This window comes from Chiloscyllium plagiosum, unplaced genomic scaffold, assembly GCF_037043375.1.
Source record: "Chiloscyllium plagiosum isolate Xiang-an unplaced genomic scaffold, Cpla_swu_hap1 HiC_scaffold_11, whole genome shotgun sequence".
In the NCBI taxonomy this organism is placed as follows: domain Eukaryota; kingdom Metazoa; phylum Chordata; class Chondrichthyes; order Orectolobiformes; family Hemiscylliidae; genus Chiloscyllium; species Chiloscyllium plagiosum.
This window is the reverse complement of record NW_028270149.1, coordinates 43,895,090-43,916,226: the sequence shown is the minus strand read 5'-3', so window position 1 is coordinate 43,916,226 and position 21,137 is coordinate 43,895,090. Positions and strand designations below refer to the sequence as shown.

General features: G+C 40.8%; 1 protein-coding gene across 2 annotated transcripts in view; it reads left to right on the top strand.

Annotated features, from left to right (window-relative positions):
• Positions 1 to 21,137, top strand: part of med12 (mediator complex subunit 12) — a 197,220-nt gene that overhangs the window by 89,068 nt on the left and 87,015 nt on the right. For both annotated transcript variants that reach the window (XM_087992009.1, XM_043704779.2), the window contains 3 exons: positions 4,438 to 4,665; positions 6,307 to 6,451; positions 18,982 to 19,102. In XM_087992009.1, the coding sequence (XP_087848135.1) occupies positions 4,438 to 4,665; positions 6,307 to 6,451; positions 18,982 to 19,102 (494 nt within the window). The remainder of the gene's footprint in view (positions 1 to 4,437; positions 4,666 to 6,306; positions 6,452 to 18,981; positions 19,103 to 21,137) is intronic.

Below are 21,137 nucleotides of genomic sequence, written 5' to 3'. Positions count from 1 at the left end.
AATAGATTTTATCCCTCAGTATCTTCTCCAGCAACTTTCTGTATTTACCTGGATTATCCCTACTACCCTTCTTGTACAGGAGGATAACATGAGCAACCCTCCAGTCTTCCGGCACTTCACCTGTGTTTAAGGATGCTGCAAAGATATCTGTCAGGGCCCCAGCTATTTTCTCTCTTGCCCCCCTCAGATCCCATCTGGTCCTAGGGATTTGTCCACCTTAATATCCTTTTGTCTACCCAACACATCTTCCCTCCTTATGTCAGCAAGATCCAGAGTAAACAAACTTCAATCTCTAATCTCAGCATTCATCACCTCCTGTTCCTCAGTGAACACTGATGCGAAGTAATCATTGGGAATCTCATCCATTTTCTCAGGTTCGACACACAACTTTCCTTCCTTATCCTTTAGTGGGCCAACCCTTTCTCTTGCTTCTTATATAGGAATAAAAGGCCATGGGATTCTCAATTCTGCTCACTAAAGTTATTTCATGACCCTTTTAGCCCACTTGATTCTTCATTTAAGATTAGTCCTACTCTCCTGATATTCTTCCAAGGCGCATTCTGTTCTTAGCTGCCTGGACTTTATGTACGCTTCCCTTTTCCTTTTCACTAGTCGCACGATTTCTCCTGTCATCCACGGTTCACGAATCTTGCCTTTCCTATCCCTTGTTTTCAAAGGGACATGTCAGGTTGTTTTGCACATTTGCACATGGATATTGAGATAATTAATGGGTGCTTCAGCATTTGTCTGTACCAAGGCAATAGAAGTTGTTGAAACCATATTGAATGAGATGAGGTTCTTTTGATGCTGGAGAAACTAAAACTAGATTGTATTAGAAAGGTTGGCTGTACTTGAAATTGATGAGTCACCAGGACTAATGGGATGCATCTGGAATTACTAATGGAAGTAAAGTTGGAAGTTACAGGGTCTCTGACTATAATCTTCCAGTCCTCCTCAGGTACAGGAGTGATACCAGAGAACTAGAGAATTGTAAATGTTGCACCCTTTTTCAAGAAAGGATATCAGGGTAAGTCTTGTAACTACAGAGCAGTCAATTTAAGCTCTGTGGTGGAAAGCTTTTAAAAACTTGACATAACGTTACCAGCAAAGTTGCACAAATATGGATTAAATAAAGACAAACCACACTGACTTGTTAATGGTGAATTGTGCTTAACTATCTTTGTGCTCATTGATGAGCTAATAGAGGTGGAAGCAACATGTTCGATATGGTGTACTCTGACTTTCAGAAGTCTTTTGATAAAGTGCCACATAATAGCCTTGCCAGGAAAGTTGAAACAGTAGCAGCATAAATACTGAGTAATAGGGAACCGAGTATTGATTAATGATTTTTGTTTGGATTTAAAGAAAGGCTGGGGCTCTTCACTGCAGCATAGGGCTTGAGAGGTGACTTTATAGAGGTTTGTAAAATCATGAGAGAAGCTTAAAGGTAGGTGTAATTTTCCATAAAATAGGGATTTCAACACAAGGGAGCTTATTTTTAAGGTGAGAGGACAGAGATTTAAAGATGACATGAGGAGCAATTTTTTAACACAGGATGGTTTAGGTGTGGAATGAACTTCCTGAGGAAGCAGTGGATGTGGGCACAGTTACAATGTTTAAAAGACACTTCGACAAATACATACATCGGAAAGTTTTGGAGGGACATGGACCAGGAGCAGGCAGGGAGGACTAGTTATTTTGGGATTATATTTGGCCAAAGGGTCTGTTTTCGTGCTGTACTACACGTTGGTAAAAATATACAGTGGGGATCCCCAGGGATCAAAATAAGAACCACTGCATTTCTTGATCTACATAAATGATCTAGACTTGGGTGTGCATGGCACAATTTCAAAATTTGTAGATGACACAGAACTTGGAAGTATTATGAACTGTGAAGAAGGTGGTGATAGACTGAAAACATAGGCTGGTTGAATGGGTGGGTAGTTGATGTGGAAAAGTTTGTGCAGAGAAGTCATACATTTTGGTAGGAAGAATAATGAGAGGCAACATAAACCAAATGGTGCAATTCTAAAGGGGGTTCAAGAACCTAAGCACCTTTGGTTATACATGCACACTTTGAAGTTGACAGGGGAGATTGAAAGAGTTGTTAAGAATACATAGGCTCTAAGGCTTTAAAAATAAAGGCAAAGCACAGAAAATAGAAGAAATTATGATGAACCTTTAGAAAAATGTTGATTTGGGGTCAACATAGAAGCTTGAAAATTGGAGCAGTGCAGCTCATTGAGTCTGCTGCGCCATTCAACTAGATCATGACTGATCTCAACTCCATTTTAATATCGAGAAATCTATCATCTCTGTCTCGAATGTACTTAATAACTGTGTGTCCCAAGTCTTCTGGGATAGAGAATTCCAAAGCTGCTTCACACTTTCAGTGAAGGAATTCCTTCTCTCAGGCATGCATGATTTACCTCTTATTCTGAAACTCTGTTCCCTGGTTCTAGATCATGTTTCCTAAATGACTTCCAACAATGATCACCTTTTGACACTTGAAAATTGAGGCAACCTCTTGGTAAGCAGTGTGATATGAGGAGAGGAGGATACGACTAATGAGAGCAGGTTGGAGGGGGTGGTGCTTTGAGACTTGTGACCCAAAGGGGCGCCAGGGACCCGAGTTTGACTCCCGCCTTGGGCGGCTATCTGTGTAGAGTTTGCACATTCTTCTCTTCCAGGTTTCTTCCAGGTGCTCCGGTTTCCTCCCACAATCCAAAGATGTGCAGGTCAGGTGAATTGGCCATGCTAAATTGCTCATTGTGTTAGGTGCATTAATCTGGTTTAAATATAGGGAAGGGGAATGGGTCTGGATGGGTTACTCTTCGGAGGGTCAGTGTGGACTTCTTGGGCCGAAGTGCCTATTTCCATACTGTAGGGAATCTAATCTAATCTAAAATTTCACCTTTCAACCACAATTTGGGTCCCTTTGTTGAGAAGCCTTGTTTTCGAAACACCAGCTAGTGGTCTGTTGACTCCAAGAATTTTCTATACTTGAATGAGATCGCCCCCTCATTCCTCCAGACCCGAGAGATTATAGGGCAAATCTCCTGATGCCTCCTTATTGATGGGATAGTAGGAGTATCCGGCCTGGTGAAGTTTGTTGCTCTGCCTCTGGCAAGTATGCTTTTCCTGAGAAAAGGAAATCAAAGCTACACAGTACTCTAGGTTCATTTTCACCATGGTTCTGGACAATTGCAACAAGACACACTTATTCCTATACTCAAGATGTCTTGCAATAAAGCCTTTAACACCCTTTGTGCCTTCCTAATTGCTTGGTGCTCTAGTGCATTAATGCTTCCTAATCTCTCCCCATTTAAGATATAGATTTCTGTGTTTCCTACCAAAGGGGAGCAACACATTTTTCCACATTATATTCCATTTGCCATTCCTTGGCCCCTCGCTGAACCTGTTTAAGTTCCCTTGAGACTAGTTTTTAGAATTGTATTTTGTTTTAATAAAACTGGAACTGAAATATTGTAGGAGAAAGTGAGGACTCCAGATGTTGGAGATCAGAATCAAGAGTGTGGTGCTGGAAAAGCACAGCAGGTCAGGCAGCAACCAAGGAGCAGGAGAATTGACATTTTGGGCATAAGCCCTTTATTCCCAATGAAAAAGTGTATGGAATGAGCTGCCAGTGGAATTGGTGGACGCTGGTACAATTGCAACATTTAAGAGGCATTTGGATGGGCATATGAATAGGAAGGGTTTGGAGGGATATGGGCTGGGTGCTGGCAGGTGGGACTAGATTGGGTTGGGATATCTGGTCGGCATGGACGGGTTGGACCGAAGGTAAAAACGATGACTGCAGATGCTGGAAACCAGATTCTGGATTAATGGTGCTGGAAGAGCACAGCAGTTCAGGCAGCATCTAAGGAGCTTCGAAATCGACGTTTCGGGCAAAAGCCCTTCATCAGGAATAAAGGCGGTGAGCCTGAAGCGTGGAGAGATAAGCTAGAGGGTGGGGAGAAAGTAGCATAGAGTACAATGGGTGAGTGGAGGAGGGGATGAAGGTGATAGGTCAGGGAGGAGAGGGTGGAGTAAGAGCTTCAGGGCAGAGGAAATGACCTGGGAGTTGCAGTGGGAGAGGGACTCCCTGAGATTCTTGTAGAGAGAGGAGGAAAACTTCTTCAAGGCAGCAGAATTGCAAGAGGATTCGCAGTAGGACCGAAGGGTCTGTTCCATGCTGTACATCTCTATGATTCCATGAATAAGCATTGAAAAGACTAAATTTGCTGGGCTCTAGGCTATGAAATGAAGTGTGGAACTAGCTGATTTGCTCTTGGTCACAATGTAAAGTAACCTGTCTATTATTCGATTTGAATAGAATTTCAGACCATAGTCTGTTACTCACTGTCTTTTGATTAAATTATGAAAGCTTTTGCATTTAAAATTTAATGATATTTAATTGTTTATTTTTGCCCCAAGTGATGCGTGTTCCAAAGTCAAGAACACAATCTACAGTAATATAGATCCTTCTGATTCCAACATGCTCTGGGAACCTGAATTCATGATTGATGCGATTGAAAACCCTTCTGCCCACAACTTCAGCTACTCCATGCTTGGTAAAATCCTGAATGATAACCCAGCCAATCGTTACAGCTTTGTTTGCAATGCACTTATGCATGTCTGTGTGGGACATCACGATCCTGATCGGTAAGTGCATAACTAACATTATATTCTACTTGGCTAACTTTACATCTATGGAGAAAATAATGCGGCAAGATGGGTAAGCACTTTTTCAGTTAAAGTTAAAAACCAGCTCATTTGATATGAGAAGAAAGTCAGAATCAATTCATTAATATTGTAAAAATATGGCTGATGAACATATACTTGTTACTATATCGTTACCCATTCACATTAAGAGTCTAGATTAAAGTTCAGGTCAGAAGAATTATTTGGTGTGTGTCTTCTCTCTGTGATTTGAAGCAAAATGAGCACTGCCCAACTTTACTTCCAACTTCTAATGAATTCAGAGGTCCAATATTAAATTTACTCGGAAAGTCAGTTGTACAAAATTGACAATCCTCACAAACACACTAGAAGTATAGTTTACCAAGAAAATAGAAGTGCCACACTGACACTTAATAATTGCTGATTTGATGTTGAAGTTGAGCCTTGTTGTGATACAGCCGTGGAAGTTGTATTTTACCATGCCATGCCACACTTGATCTGGGAATATTGGATGAAATAATGCAGGAGCTGTTTTGGAGAAATAATGAATGCAGCAGTAAATGGCTAGAAATAGTGCAGCCTACGGATGGTCACAGTCATTTAATGACCAACAGGGATTTTAAACTTGTATGAAGAAACTACCAATTCCTGCAAGAAAATGCTGTAGATTGACTTCAATTTTAACATATTCTGGTACTTCCCTTTTCTGTTCCACTGCTCTCATTTAGTCTTCCAACACTCAAAAGCAAAAAAAAAGTTCTTTTGTGTTGCAGTGTTCAAAAATTAAGTCTTTTATTTAGTAAAGATGGTTTTCGCTGAGGTTCAAATGTTTTTTAAATCCAAAATCTTTAATAATAGAATAGAGAATTTAGATTTGAATATAAAGCGACTAGATCAAATTTACTTGGGCATTGTATTGCTATTGGGCCAAACATTGGTGTTATCAGAGCCTCAGTTGATTTGTGAACCTTGCTGTTCAATTTCTAAATTGATCTTTATTATGGCCTTACCAAGTTGAAGGATTTAAGTGTTCGCAAATGGAATATTTGCTTGCCCCTAACACCCTCACCTTTCCTCTACCATCATTTTGAGCTTGGGTTGGTCATTTAAAATACAAAGTCAGTTTTAATATCGCAAAATGAAGCTTGCAATTTATCTCAACAATATCCCTGAACTTCACTTTGAGAAAACCAGTACCTATTGCACATTCCCTATTTTGCTATTCTCAGGCCATCTTGACTGAGACTTAGACACCTGATGTCAGATTATGCCACATTGCTGCAGATTTAATTGTGTGAACGAGTCTTATTTCACTTAAAGGGAAGACATGCAACTGACAAGTGTTTTCTGCTCCTGTTTTTGAATGGAATTTTATTGTATCATCCTGTTCCTCCTGCACTTTTGTATTGACATTTTGCTGCTATTTTCGAATTAACATTAAAATCTTATCTTGGGGCTGAAAAAATTATGGTTTTATTCTGTGTATGGACACAGAACCTATAACTGCAAGAGTACAAATGCAAACTTGCGAAATGTTATTTTCCGGATCATATTTGCTGCTTTAAAATTAAATTGCCTGATTCATCTCTGTATTTTTAAAAATGGACCTATCTTTTTTTTCAGTGTGAATGACATTGCTATCCTGTGTGCAGAGCTGACTGCCTATTGCAAGGCTCTCAGTGCAGAGTGGCTTGGTGTGCTCAAGGCATTGTGCTGTTCATCTAATAATGGAACTTGTGGCTTCAATGATCTTCTCTGCAATGTTGATGTAAGTAACCTTTCATAAAACAGGTTTTTAATTTCTTAATTACTTCATCTTTTGACTTTTCGGTGTGCCTGTTAATTCAGTTAATAAGTATTAACAGTTATTACCACAAAAGGTGAATACTGAAAGGAAGCATGTCTCTTTAAGGATTGAAATTCACTGATATATTAGTTATTCAGTTATGGACGACTCCTTAATAGTCAAAAAGTGACAACAGAAAATTTTACCGGCAATGGTTAATGAAACAACTGGCTGCCTCTCTGGCAAAGCAGAGAAAGTTGGATTGAGATCTACTTGACTTTTAATCAAACCTGTTACTAAAATTTCTACTCTCTTCCCTTTCATCATTTCATTCTAACACAATCACTAGTTGAGTGTAGCTCGTAATGCAGCATGTGCCTGTATATAATATTAGTAACCTATCTGTATTGAGTGCAAAGGTGCCATTAAATTGAGTTCTTATTCAGGCATTAAAACTTGCCTGAATTTCTAGAATTAGTGAGTACTGCTGCTCAGTGCTGGGGACCACTGTTCAATTTCAGACTTTGGTGACTGTGTGGAGATTACATGTTCTCCTCATGTCTGCATGGGTTTCCTCTGGGTATTCTGGTTTCCTTCCACAGTCCAAAGATAGCGTCATTCAGCATGGAAAAAGGTTGTTCAGCTTAGGTGGACTGGCCATGCTAAATTGTCCCATGGTGTTCAGGGATGTGCAGACTAGCTATAGTAATTTTAACTATGATAGGGTTTGGAATTAGATCTGGATGGGATGCTATTTGGAAGATTGGTGCAGACTCAAAAGGCTAAATGGCCTGTTTCTGCACTGTAAGGATTCTATGAACTGCATCTAATTCTAGGAGAATGAAAAGATTCATCAGACTTTGGAAAGGATTTGTATGAAGTGTGCTTGTACCATTGCAATCCATTTTATAGCAGTTGGTATTTGCAGCAAGCTCCTGCATAATTCAGGCTTCATTGCCAGTCTCGTTCTGGTCACGAGGATAATTGGTGTGGCGATTTACAGTGTCAGACTGGCTAAGTCAGAGGTACTCCTCTGATGTTAGGGCTGAAGTACATAAAAGAATTAGGGTAGAATGATCTTGGCTGTGCATGTATTCAACATCATATTGACTTGCCGTGCTTGATCGGACAGTGTAGAACATCAAGTTTTAACTTGTTAAACCAGTGCTGTACTTGACACAGAAGTAACATTCCTAATGATGGGTTTATGTTTGAAATGTCAACTCTCCGGCTCCTTGGATGCTGCCTGACCTGTTGTGCTTTGCCAGCACCACACTGTCGACTCTGATCTCCAGCATCTGCAGTCCTCACTTTCTCCTCACAGAAGTACATAGTGGTGATCAAGATGTTTTTCCTAGTTTGAAAGCCTTTCTGAATGCTATTTTAAAAAAAATCTGATTGACTAACTTGAAAAATCTGGTTAAATTTGTGGACTGGACTTAAAGAATTGGATTATAAAATGTTGTTTCATCCCACCAGATTAATCTCAGCAGATTAATATGCCTCTGTGGCAATTCTCCCACTTTTAAATTTGATGCGTAGTGCTAATTCCTCCAGCTGTGCTGGATCTTTTAAGTAATACAGAAAGCGCGATACAATCGATGGCTCAATGCTGCTCGAGGCAAGTTTAGTAGCTCGTTATTTATTATGCAGGTGCTTCCAAGCTACTGAAATTAAGCACTATAGCCAAAGAATTCAAAATCAAGTGTCCAGTCAACTGCACAGTCTCTGGAGAAGCCTAAATCTTTGCTTCCATTACTGTCTACTTTCACCATCAAAACTTGTGTCCATTTTTTATTTTTAATGTAATTTCTCCATTACAACTGAGTAGCTTGCTAGGTGAGTTAAGAGGGCATTTAAAATCCAGTCACATTGACACAAGAGTCATATAATAAGGCCAGAGCAAATATGATGACAGATTTCCTTATGTATGGGATATATGTGAATGTACAATCAAATGAGTTAGGAGCAGGAATAAACCATTTTGCATCTCAAGCAATCCTCTGCCATTTGACAAGATCATGGCCGCTCTAACTATGGCCTTGGCTTTGCGAAACAACCTTTGTACTCCAATCAGTCAAAAACTATTAACACATGCTCACAACAGACATAATCAGTAGTAAAACTTATTACAAGATGGGAACATTGTAAGTGTTGTTCAATGCAAATGTTTTGTCAATAATATCAATTTATCACAATTACACAACCCTAAGATTCTTACGAAACAAGAACAAGGGTACAGAAATACAAGGAGGTACACATAACTTACTCCAGATTTCTGACATTGTTTGGAGTAATAGTGTTTTCATTTGGTAAAATATAAGAAATTGTTCAAACTTTGGTAAGCCACTGAACTCTGTAAGTTAATGAGTAAGATACTAACAACTGATTGTATGTATCAAAATTTCATAGATCTAATTGGTTGACTCTAAATGACCGTCTGAAATACGATTTCAAGCCACTCAGTTCATAGCCAATTAAAGAAGTAGTAGTAGTGCCGGCTTTGCCAGCGACTGTCGCACCTTAACAAGAATAAAGAATGCAAAATCTATCTGAACACATTGTTAGCACGGATGAAATGATATCAGTCTGAGCCCAGAGTGCGGTTCAACAATCGGTAACGTTTATTGATATAGTAACACCGGCGGAGACCAACCGAGGTCCGAATCTTGGCTGTTCTGCTGTTCCCACGCGCTGCTACACATTATATGCCTTTCTTTGTCAGGATGTGAGGATTTTGAATATGAATGGGATGATAGTTCCCCATCATCGCTGGAGTAGGTGCAAATGGTGGGTTTCCTGCCGTCCCAGGAGAGTTGCAGTGTACACACAATAGGGTGCTAATTGGATTATGTAAACGGGTCCGGGTACTATCTGCTTGTCTCTCTCTGTGAGGGCTGGGGGCTAGCACCCCCTTTTGTTCCCTTGGGATGCTAGTGTGTATTAGTCTGTTCGTTCCTGTCTGGTGGATGCCTGACCTTTGTGTCAGGATGGTTCTGTATTGATGAATATGGGTGTGTTTCAGTCAGTCTCTTGATTTGATTTGGAGATGGGTTTCCATATTAATTGGCTCCGGAGTTTCTAGTGTCTGGCCTAGTGTGGATTTGATCTGTCCTCTGGCTCCCATCTCCCGGTCACGTGGGCGGACTGGCAGCTGCTGAGTTCTGTGGGTTTAAGCTGCGGCTGCCGTTTAAAACACAAAATGAATTCCTATAGTTTTACCGATGCAGGCATAGTCCCGTGGCAAATGCGGTTCTGATGCCTGCTTGCAACATTTACGTTCAAAGGTGCTACTCCTTTAAACTGTTTTGGACCAAACTAGTTCCCCTTGACTATATGTTTGTGTTTCAGCAAACTTTGGACAAAGACAGGACAATTTGGTTGATATCAGCTCAGAAGGGCTCCCTCAATTTCATAGTTCTTAGTTCTTTCATGATTTGTGGATGTCAGTGACAAATGACCTGGAGCATAATCCTGGAACTCTTTACAACATTTTGAGCATACCTGCCCTAGATAGACTACTGCAGTGCAAGAGGGCAGCTCACCACCACCATCATCTGAAGGGATTTAGGAATAAATAACAAATGCTGGCCTTAGCAACAAATTGCAAGAATGAACAAAAGAAAATGCTGGAGAGAATGTCTGCAGATTGTGGGCTTCTAATTCATTCCCAACTAATACAGTTCTTGGAGGAAACAGACAACATTTTTTCATGATATCGGAGCAGTTCTGGTGAGGAAATCCAAAATAAATGCCAATCCAACAGCTTCATGGTCACTTTTATAAGTATCAGATTTTTTTCTGATTTGTAGCAGAAGCTCTAGATTTTTTTTTCAAAGTCCACCTATTTAATATTTCTCTCCTTTGTTGACTGTTCCATCAGTTACGTCTCTTCCTTCTTAAACTCTGGATAAATCTGTATTCCCTGCTGTTGTTTTGCCTTTATATAAACATAGAGTGTGCCAATCAGCACCTTGAGCCTGCTCCACCATTCAGTAAGATCTTGGCTGATCTGAGTTTTGCCTCAAATTCACTTCCCTTCCTATTCCTGATATCTTGCAACCCTTTTTAGCAAACATTTATTCATCTCTGCTTTAAAAAATGTTCAAGAACTCTTCCACTATCTTTTGAAGTAGAGTTCCAAAAACTAGCAAAATCTCAAAAGTAAAATATTTACCTACTCTTTCTTTAAAATGGGTGACCCTGAATTTTTTAAACAGTGATCCCCAATTCTAGATTCTCTTATAAAAAGAATTGTCCTCTCCAAATGTATCATGTTAAGACCTCTCATAATTTTAAATGTTTCAATCAAATTGCCTCTTATTCTTAAAGAGAAAGTGAGGGCTACAGATGCTGGAGATCAGAGCTGAAAATGTGTTGCTGGAAAAGCGCAGCAAGTCAGGCAGCATCCAAGGAACAGGAGAATTGACGTTTCGGGCATAAGCCCTTCTTCAGGAATGAGGAAAGTGTGTCCAGCAGGCTAAGCTTTATCCTGTTCCTTGGATGCTGCCTGCCCTGCTGCGCTTTTCCAGCAACACATTTTCAGCTCTTATTCTTAAAGACCCCGTTATAAATCTCACAACGCCAGTTTATAGTCCAACAGGTTTATTTGGAAGTACTAGCTTTCAGAGGGCTGTTCCTTCATCAAGTAACGAGTAGGGCAAGATCATAAGGCACAGAATTTATAGCAAAGATCACAGTGTCATGCAATTAAAACAATATAGTAAACAGATTGCTGTTAAGTCTTTCTTGTTTTAGAATAGGTTGCAGATTTTGGTTCATTAATATGTAATCCCAGAAGTTCTTTTAAGTCACATTCTCGAGATAACTTAAGGCGCAACATCGAGGGCCGAAGGGCCTGTACTGCGCTGTATTCTTCTATATTCTATGTTCTGTGAGAGGGAGCATCACTGTCTGGCAGTGTTGTGCGGTGTCCATTCATCCGTTGTCATAATGTCTGCTTGGTCACGCCAATATACCACACCTCAGGCCATCCTTGTCTGCAGCGTATGAGATAGATGAAGTTGGCCGAGTGACATGAGTACCTGCTGTGTGCATGGTAAATGGTGCTCCCCACGTGTAATGGTGATGTCCGTGTCGACACTCTGACACATCTTGCAGTGGTTGCCATGACAGGTTGTACGGTGTTGTGGTCAATGTCCTGAAGGTTGGGCAGTTTGCTGCAATCAGTGGTCTATTTAAGGCTTAGTAGTTGTTTATAGGCGAGAAGTGGAGGTGTAAGGTAGGTCTTGACAAGGTGCTCATCCTCATCGATAGCGTGTTGCAGGCTGCGAAAAACATGGCATAGCTTCTCTGTTCCTGTATAGTACTGGACACCAAGGGGTACCCTAACGGTTGCATCTTGTATCTGCCTCCGGAGGAGGTCATTACGGTTTCTTGCTGTGACACGTCAGAACTGGCGATCGATGAGTTCTTATGAGGGCATCCTTCAGCACCTTTAGGTGTCCGATGCGTTCCTCCTCATCTGCACAGATCCTGTGTATGTGGAGGGTCTATCTGTAGGGGATGGCTGTTTTAATATGTTTAAGGTGGAAGCTCGAGAAGTGCAGCATAGTGAGGTTATCTGTGGGTTTGCGGTAGAGTGAAGCACTGAAATGTCTGTCTTTGATTGAGATTTGTGTGTCCAAGAATTAGACAGATACTAAAGAGTAGTCCATGGTAAGTCTGATGGTGGGATGAAACTTGTTGATGTCACTGTGCAGTTGTTTTAGTGACTCCTCGCCATGGGTCCAGAAGACGAAAATGTCATCAATATATCTGGTGTATAGTGCTGGTTCAAGGTCCTGTGCAGCAAAGAAGTTTTGTTCGAACTTGTGCATGAAAATGTTGGCATATTGGGGTGCAAATTTGGTCCCGATGGCTGTTCTGTGTGTTTGGATGAAGAACTGATTGTCAAAGGTGAGAATGTTGTGATTGAGGATGAAGCGGTTGAGTTGTAGGATGGTGCTCTGAGATTGGCAGTTGTTGGTATTGAGTACTCAGACTGTTGCTGCAATGCCGTCATTGTGGGGGATGCTGGTGTAGAGTGCTGAAGCATCCATTGTGATGAGGAATGTTCCTGGTTTGACTAGTCCGTGGGTGCTGAGTTTCTGCAAGAAATTTGTAGTTTCATGACAGAAGCTGGGAGTCCCCTGTATAGAGGGTTTCAAGATGCCCTTGACATAGCCAGAGAGGTTCTCACACAGGGTTCTGTTATCTGACATGATGGGATGATGAGGTATGTTGACTTTGTGCATCTTCGTATGTCACTGAAACAACTGCACAGTGATATCTCTCTCTGTGTCTCTCTCTCTCTCTCTCTCTCTCTCTCTCTCTCTCTCTCTCTCTCTCTATTCTACAAATAGGTCTGTGGGGTGAATTTATATTTGTAGATACATTCTATTTTTGCTCAAAAAGCACACAACCTGCAGGCAGTCAATCCATATAACATTTTGTAAATCCTCACTTTGGAAATAGAACCAGTCTGACTCAAAACTGGGATACAGACAGACTCTAGCCTCATGCCTTTATTGCATTGTCTGAGCTGAGATGTCACTTTTTAAAAAAAAACCTGATGTTGTCTCAAGAATGTGACTTTAAAGAAGTTCTAGGATTTATATTAATGAACTGAAATCTGCAAGCCACTCTAAAAGATGAAATACTTAACAGCAATCTGGATTTGTTCAATATATTGTTTTAATTGCATGACACTGTTATCTTTTGCGATAAATTCTGTGTCTTATGATCCTGCCTCACTAATTACTTGTGAAGGAGCAGCACTCTGAAAGCTAGTAGTTCCAAATAAACCCGTTGGACTATAACTTAATGTGTGAGATTTTTAAATTTGTCCACCCCAGTCCAACACCGGCACCTCCGCATCTTGCAGACCCCAGCAGTTATGAGTCCTAGCCTGTCCAACTCGCCAACTCTACTTCTGAGTCTAGTTGAACTACTCCCAACTATATACCTCCTTCCTTGAATAAGATAACTCATACTGAGCACAATGTAGCAGATGGTTACTGGTCTCACTGGTGCTACATAACCACCTTAATTAAGATTTGAGTTCCCGTCTTAATAAATTCCAACATTCTATTAGTTTTGCCCATTACTTGTACCAACTTATAAAAACCTTCTGCGAATCATGTCCAAGGACAGCCAGATCCAGCTCAGAGCTCTGTAATCTCTCAACGTTTCGATAATGCTTTTTTCTAATCTTCCTTCCAAAATGGACAGTTTCACCTTGTTCCATATTGTAATCTTTTTACCACATTCTCGTCCACTCACTTTATTCATCAAAATCTTTTTTGTTACCTCCTTGTGCTTTCTTCACCATTCAAATTCCAAACTTTGCATTGGCAGCAAACATGGCCATTCTGCTTGCTATCCCATCATCTAAATCATTCATTTGTACACTTTCTTTTACCAGCATCAGTCCGTGTGGCACACCATTCATTACATCTTTCCAACCTGGAGAAGATCCATTGTGCCTAGTTCCTGTCAGTCAGGCAATCATGTATTCATACCTGTATGCTTCCCCCTATAACATGAGTTTTAACGTATTTTAAAAAAAGACTGTTATATAAAATACCTCTGAAAATTTAAATGCAGCACATCCCCTGGTTCCCCTTAATCCTCCGTATATGCTACTTCCCCAAAGAACTTCAATAAATTCGTCAAATGTGATTCCTTTTCACAAAATCATTTGATTCTGAACTGTTGCAAGTGTCCTGTTATCATTTTTAATAGTTTCTAGCATTTGCCCTCTTTAGGATGTTAAACTAACTGGCATGTAGTTTCTTGCTTTGTCCTCCTCTGCTTTTAGGGAAATGAACTGCACTTGCTATATTCCAGTCTTAAGTGGAAAGTGTACATGTACAAAAGGACTTGGATGTTCTTGTTGTTAAGTCACTCATGGCTAATGTGCAGAATGTTTAGAGGTAATCGTCTAGTGGTATTATCATATGACTGTTAATCCAGAAACCTGGCTAATGTTCCTGGGACCTGGGTTCGAATCCTGGCATGGCAGATGGTGGAATTTGAATTCAGTAAAAAAAAAAATCTGGAATTAACAATTTACTGATGCCTATGAAACTCTCAACTACCCTCTGAGATGGCTTAGTAAGCACTCATTTGTATCAGTTGCTACAAAGTCTCAAAGAAATTAAACCTGATGACTACCTGGCATTGACCTAGGCACAGAAAATACAGTGGCAGATACAGCATTGTCGACCCTACAAAGACCTCCTTACTAACTTATGCGGCCTACTGCAAAATTGGGAGAGCTATCTCACAGGCGAGTCAAGCAATAGCCTGACAGTCATGCTCACAGAATCATACTTTACAAGCAAGTGTCCCAGACATCACCCTCCCTGGATATCTCCTGTCCCACTGGCAGGACAGACCCAGGAGAAGTAGTGGCACAGTGGCATACAGTTGATACGTAGTTGCCTTGGGTGTCATCAACATTGACTCTGGACCCCATGATGTCTTATGGCTTCAGGTTTGAGATAAGCAAAGAAACCACCTGCTGGTAACCATGTAATCCCTCTGAATCGGAACAACACTTGGAGGAAACACTGAAGGTGGCAAGGGCAAATGTACTCTTGGTGGGGATTTCAACATCCATCACCAGGAATGGCTCAGCAGCAGCACTATTGATCGGATTGGTTGGGCCCCATAGGACACAGCTGCTGTATTTGGTCTGTAACGATGGTGGAGGAGTCAATAAAAGTGAAGAACATATTTTACCTCCTCCTTACCAATTTTGCAGCTGCAGATACATCTGTCCATGACAGTATCAGTAAGACTGACCACCGCACAGTCCTTGAGGTGACAAGTTTTGTCTTCACATTGAGAATATCATTCATTATGTTGTGTGGGGCTATCACCATGCTAAGTGAGACAGACTTCAAATAGATTGAGCAGCTGGGTATCCAAAGGCACTGAGCATCATCAGCAGCAGAATTCTACTCCAGCACAATCTACAACCTCATGGCCTGGCATATCCTGCACTCAGTCATTGCTATCAAGCCAGAGGATCAACCCTGGTCGAATGGAGAATGCAGGAAGGCATACTAGGAACAGCACCAGTCATGCTAAAGATGAGTTCTCAACCTGGTAAAGCTATCAAATAGGAGTACTTGTCTGTCAGACAGCATAAGCAGCAAGTGATAGACAGACCTAAGCAATTTCACAACCAAAAGATTAGATCTAAGCTCTGCTGTCCTCCCACATTTGGTCGTAAATGGTAGTGGACAATTAAAGACCTCCGCTGAAGAGGATCCTCCACAATTATTTCCATCTTTAATGATGGAAGAACCCAGCACACTACTGCAAAAGACAGGGCATTTGCAGCAACCTTCAGCCAGAAGTATCGAATGATAATTTATCTTGGTCTGCTCCACTGATCCCCAGCATCATAGATGTCACTTTTCAGCTAAATTCGATTCTCTCTGTGATTTCAAGAATTGGTTGGAGGCACTGGATAGTGCAAAGGATGTGAGCCCTGACAACATTCTGGCAATTGTACTGAAAACATCTGCATCAGAACATGCAGCAGCCCTAGCCAATCGCTTTCAGTACAGTTGTAACACTGTCACCTAATTGACCATGTGGAAATTTGACCTTGAATATCCTGTGCACAAAAAACAGGACAAATCCAGCCCAACCAATTACCACCCCATCACACTATTCTCGATCATCACAAAAGTGATGGAAGGTGTCTCAACAGCATCAAAATCCCAGCACCTGCTCAGTCATCCCCAGTTTGGATGCCACCAGGACCACGTACCTCCTGACCTCATTGCAACCTTGGTTCAAATATGGACTAAAGATCTGAATTCCACAGCCGAGGTGAGAATGACAGCTCTTGACATAAAGGCTGCATTCAACAGAGTGTGGCATTAAGGAGCCCAAGCAAAAGTGGAATTTAATGTGTATCAGTGGGCAAACTGTCCAATGTTGGAGTCATGCCTAGCACATTGGAAGATGGTCATGGATTTTAAAAGTCAGTCATCTCATTTCAAGACATCTCCGGTGATCCTCAGATTGGTGTCCTAGGCCCAAACACCTTCAGTTGCTTCATCAATGACCTTCCCTCCATCATAAGGTCAGAACTGCAGAAGTTTACTGATGATTGCCACAGTGTTCAGCACCATTTGTCATTCTTCAGTTACCGAAGCAGTCCATGTTCAAATGCAGCAAGATCTGAACATTATCCAGGTTTGGGCTGACAAGTGGCAAGTAACATTTGTCCCACACAAATGCCAGACCAAGACCATCTCCAGTTAGAGACAATCTAACACCTGTCTCTTGACATTGGTCTTGCCGTTACTGAATTCCCCATTGTCAATGATCTTGGTGTAACCATTGATGAGCAACTCAACTGGACTCTACATGTAGATAGTGTGGCTACAAGAGCAGGTCAGGGACTCTGAATCCTGCAGCAAATAACTCACCTCCTGACTCCCCAAGTCCTGTCCAACATCTACAAGTCATATGTCAGAAGTGTGATGGAACACTGCCCACTTAATGGGATAGATGCAGCTCCACTACACTCCACACCATCCAGGACAAAGCAGCTGCTTGATTGGCCACATGTCTACAAATATCCACTCCCTCCACCACTGACACTCAGTAGCAATAGTATATATTATCTACAACAAGCACTGCAGGAATTCACCAAAGATCCTGAGACAGCACCTTCCAAATCCACTTCCACCTAGGAGTGTGAGGCCAGCTGATATGAGAATACCATACCTGCAAGTTCCCGTCTAAGCCACTTGCCATCCTGACTTGGAAATATGTCACTGTTCCTTCACTATCACTGGGTTGGAATCCTGGAATTCCCTCCCTAACAATATTGTGGGTTGACATACAGCACATGAACTGCAGCAGTTTAAGAAGACGGCTCAACACCATCTTCTCGAGGGCAGCTATGGCAGACAACAAATGCTGGCCAGTCAGTGACATCTACGTCCAATAAATAAATTTAAGAAATGTAGCAAGCTATTAAGAAGGCTAATAGAATGTTTAAACAATTATTAAGGTGGCTAATGGAGTGTGAGCATTAATTGCAAGATCATTTGAGGACAAAAGTAAAAGCTTCAATTTTATAAGAACTTAAACTACTGTGTGCAGTTTTGATCCCTCTATCTCAGGAGGGGTGTTATTTCCATAGAGGCAATGCAACAATGGTTCACAAGACTTGTTTCCAGGCTGACAAGACTGGTGATGGATGTTGAAATCCCCACCAAGAGTACATTTGCCCTTGCCACCTTCAGTGTTTCCTCCAAGCCTTGAAGACAGTTTGGGCAAGTTAAGCCTGTATTCTCTACAGTTGTGAAGAATGGGAAGTGATCTCATTAAAAGCTCTAAAATACTTAAAGGGCTAAGCAAAATAGATGCAGGTAAGGTATTTCCCCTCATTGGGGAAGGGCGAAATGGTGTCTAAAATCAGGGAGCACAATTTAAAAATATGGGAAATGTCTCTTTGGTTGCAGATGAGAAATAATTTTACTGAGCCCTGTGAACCTTTGGAATTCTCTACTACGGAGGGCTGTGGAGGTTCGATGTTCGAGTATGTATAAGTTAGAGATTTATAGATTTCTCATTAGCAGTGGTATACAGCGCTATATAGATGGAGTGAGTAAAAGGCATTAGTGTTCGAGGGCAGTATTGGGCTGAATTGCCTATTCCTGTTCCTCTGTTTCTATGTAATGGGACTGTCCCCAAACCATGTGACCTTTGAGAATTTAAAACTAATGCTTCAACAGCCTCACTACTATTTTCACGACTCTTGGATGAAATTCATCGGGACCCAAGTACTTGTCAGACCACAGCTCCCACAATTTAAATGCTAGCTTTCTGATGGTTATGATTCATGTAGTACTTTATTATGTAACTGAGGATGATATTTCAAAGAACTCTTCATATATTGAATCAATTTGATGTGTGGTCCTTGTACAGAAAAGTACCAGCAATTATGCTGCATTGTTAGTCACAAATAGCAATGGGACAAGTGATCAATAGACTTAAGTAAATATTGTCCTAATTTATTAAGTCTCACTTCATACATCAGTCTTCCCGTGACAGGAATAAATATGCCAGTTTGTTTTTGTGAGGTTTGGTTCTGGAAAGAGTGGTTGCCAGATACCGAGAGAAGTAGTGTTTTTCATTCTGACTCGTGATTACTGTGTCTTTTTCTGTCTGAACAATGATAACGAAACATATGAGAGGAGATAAAGGATAGTGGACACAGAAGTAGGCAAATAGGTATTTGTTTAATACGTATACAAGGTTTTTCATCCACTTTCACATTGGAGTACCAGCCAGTATCATTGCTGAAACCCTGGGAAAGGATATGAACTTGTGACCTGCCTTATGGTGATTGCTGTTGCTGAACCTGTAGCTGTTATTTGATGTTTTCAGTAGTAGGCATTATCTAAAAGATAATGGCTTCATGTTTGAGTGGAAATACTGCTATTTTTTATGCACTTTCTTCTTTTTTTCAGGTGAGTGATTTATCATTCCATGACTCTCTGGCTACATTTATAGCAATTTTAATAGCCAGGCAATGTCTGTTGTTGGAGGATCTGATTCGTTGTGTGGCAATTCCATCACTCCTTAATGCAGGTAACCATCTATCTTGCCATTTTTGAAAGTGCCAAGACTGGATATTCTGGATGTGAAATACTGAATTAAGATTCTGCCTATACTTTGATTATAGTTATGAGCATTAAACCTTAATCCTACCAGTTAATTGAGGAGCCTTTCAGGTATTTTTCTCAATAATCTTTGGTTAACTATGGATGTATCTAACTGGGACAAAATCGTTATATTCTGCTTTTGAAACTTGAAGAGGTTCTAAGTATTTTACTGATTGAGTTACTAATCCTGTATTGATTACTTTTTCAATCTTCAGAAGCCAGAATCTTTAATAACTGTACAGTTTTACAAGCGAGGGAAAATTTTCTATTTTCTAATGCTTTCATGGTGTATTCTAGAGTGAATAGTGTTGACTCAAAGCATAAGAAATACTCTATAATTTCTAATATCATAAAACAAATACAAATGAGAACTAAGCTGAATACAGAAGGTTCAGAAAGGTGTTGAGAAAACAAATATGAAAAGGAATAAGGGATTTTGAGAAAAAAAACTGGCAGCTAACAAAGAGAAATCCACAAGTCTTCTATCAAATTTAGATTAGATTAGATTAGATCACTTAGATTGCTTAGTGTGGAAACAGGCCCTTTGGCCCAACAAGTCCACACCGATCTGCCGAAGTGCAAACCACCCAGACCCATTCCCCTACGTTTACCCCTTCACCTAACACTATGGGCAATTTAGCATGGCCAATCCACCTAACCTGCACATTTTTGGATTGTGGGAGGAAACCGGAGCACCGGGAGGAAACCCACGCAGTCACGGGGAGAATGTGCAAACTCCACACACACAGTCACCTGAGGCGGGAATTGAATCCAGGTCTCTGGCGCTGTGAGGCAGCAGTGCTAACCACTGTGCCACCGTGCCGCCCATTGTGCCACCGTGCTGCCTATAATCAGTTCCACAATCGTGAATGGGTTGTAAAAGGAGGAGGAAGATTGTTCAGAGATCAAAAAAGAGGATTTCAACAGAAGGGCAAAAGGCATATAAGAAGTGTTAATTAAATTCTTTGCATCTGTCTTTATCTTTTGAGGTAGTTGTTGCCAATGCCATGGTGATGGTGGAGAAAGTTCACTAAAAAGGTTTAAAACTGTGAAGGAGGAAATATTGAATAAGCTGTTGGTACTTGAGTTTAATAAGGCACTGTGACCAGATGAGGTGACCCAAGGATTTTGAAGGAAATTAGTGTGTAATGCAGAGACTCTGGCAATTTTTCAATCTTCCTGGATTCTGGGGAGGTGCCTGAGGACTGGAGAATTACAACATTATGTCCTTGTTTAAAAAGTTGTAACGATCAACCCAGCAATTACTTTACAAGACGAACCAGTTTAACTTTGGTGGGCAGCCATCTAAAAGCAATTATCCAGAATAAAATTAATAGTTACGTTGAAACTTGGAGTTTGATTCAGGAACGTCATCTTGGATTTGTGAAGGGAAAATCATTTTTACTTAACCTTTTGCAAATTTTGAAGAGGTAGCAAAGAAGATTGATGAAGACAAAGCTATTGATATGGTATACATGACCTTCCAGAGGTGTTTGATAGAGTGCCATACGGCAAACCTGATGTATGAGGTGATCTGTAAGACAGGTGTCAGATAATAAATCTGTTTCTCATTGTCGTTTGTCAGAAAAACCCATCTGGTTTACTGATGTCCTTTAGGGAAGGAAGCTGCTGTCCTTACCTGTTTTGGCCTTTGTATGACCCCAGACACTCAGTCAACGGTTGCCTCTTAACTGCCAACTGGGCAATTAGGGATGGGCAGTAAATGCTAGCCTAGCCAGCAATGGCACATCCTGTAAATGATTTCTTTTTAAAAGCTCCTATTCAGCACCCTACCTCAGTCACCTTAAAAAAAAAAGCATTTGAGAATCAAGCTGAATACTGAAGATTCAGAAATGACGTGTCGAGACAAAATGAGAAGCAAGTAGTAAGCACTAATTTGATGCAAAGACTGCAAAGTGTCAGTGTAAAGTAAAGGGTGCTATTCTAAAAGGAGTGCAGTG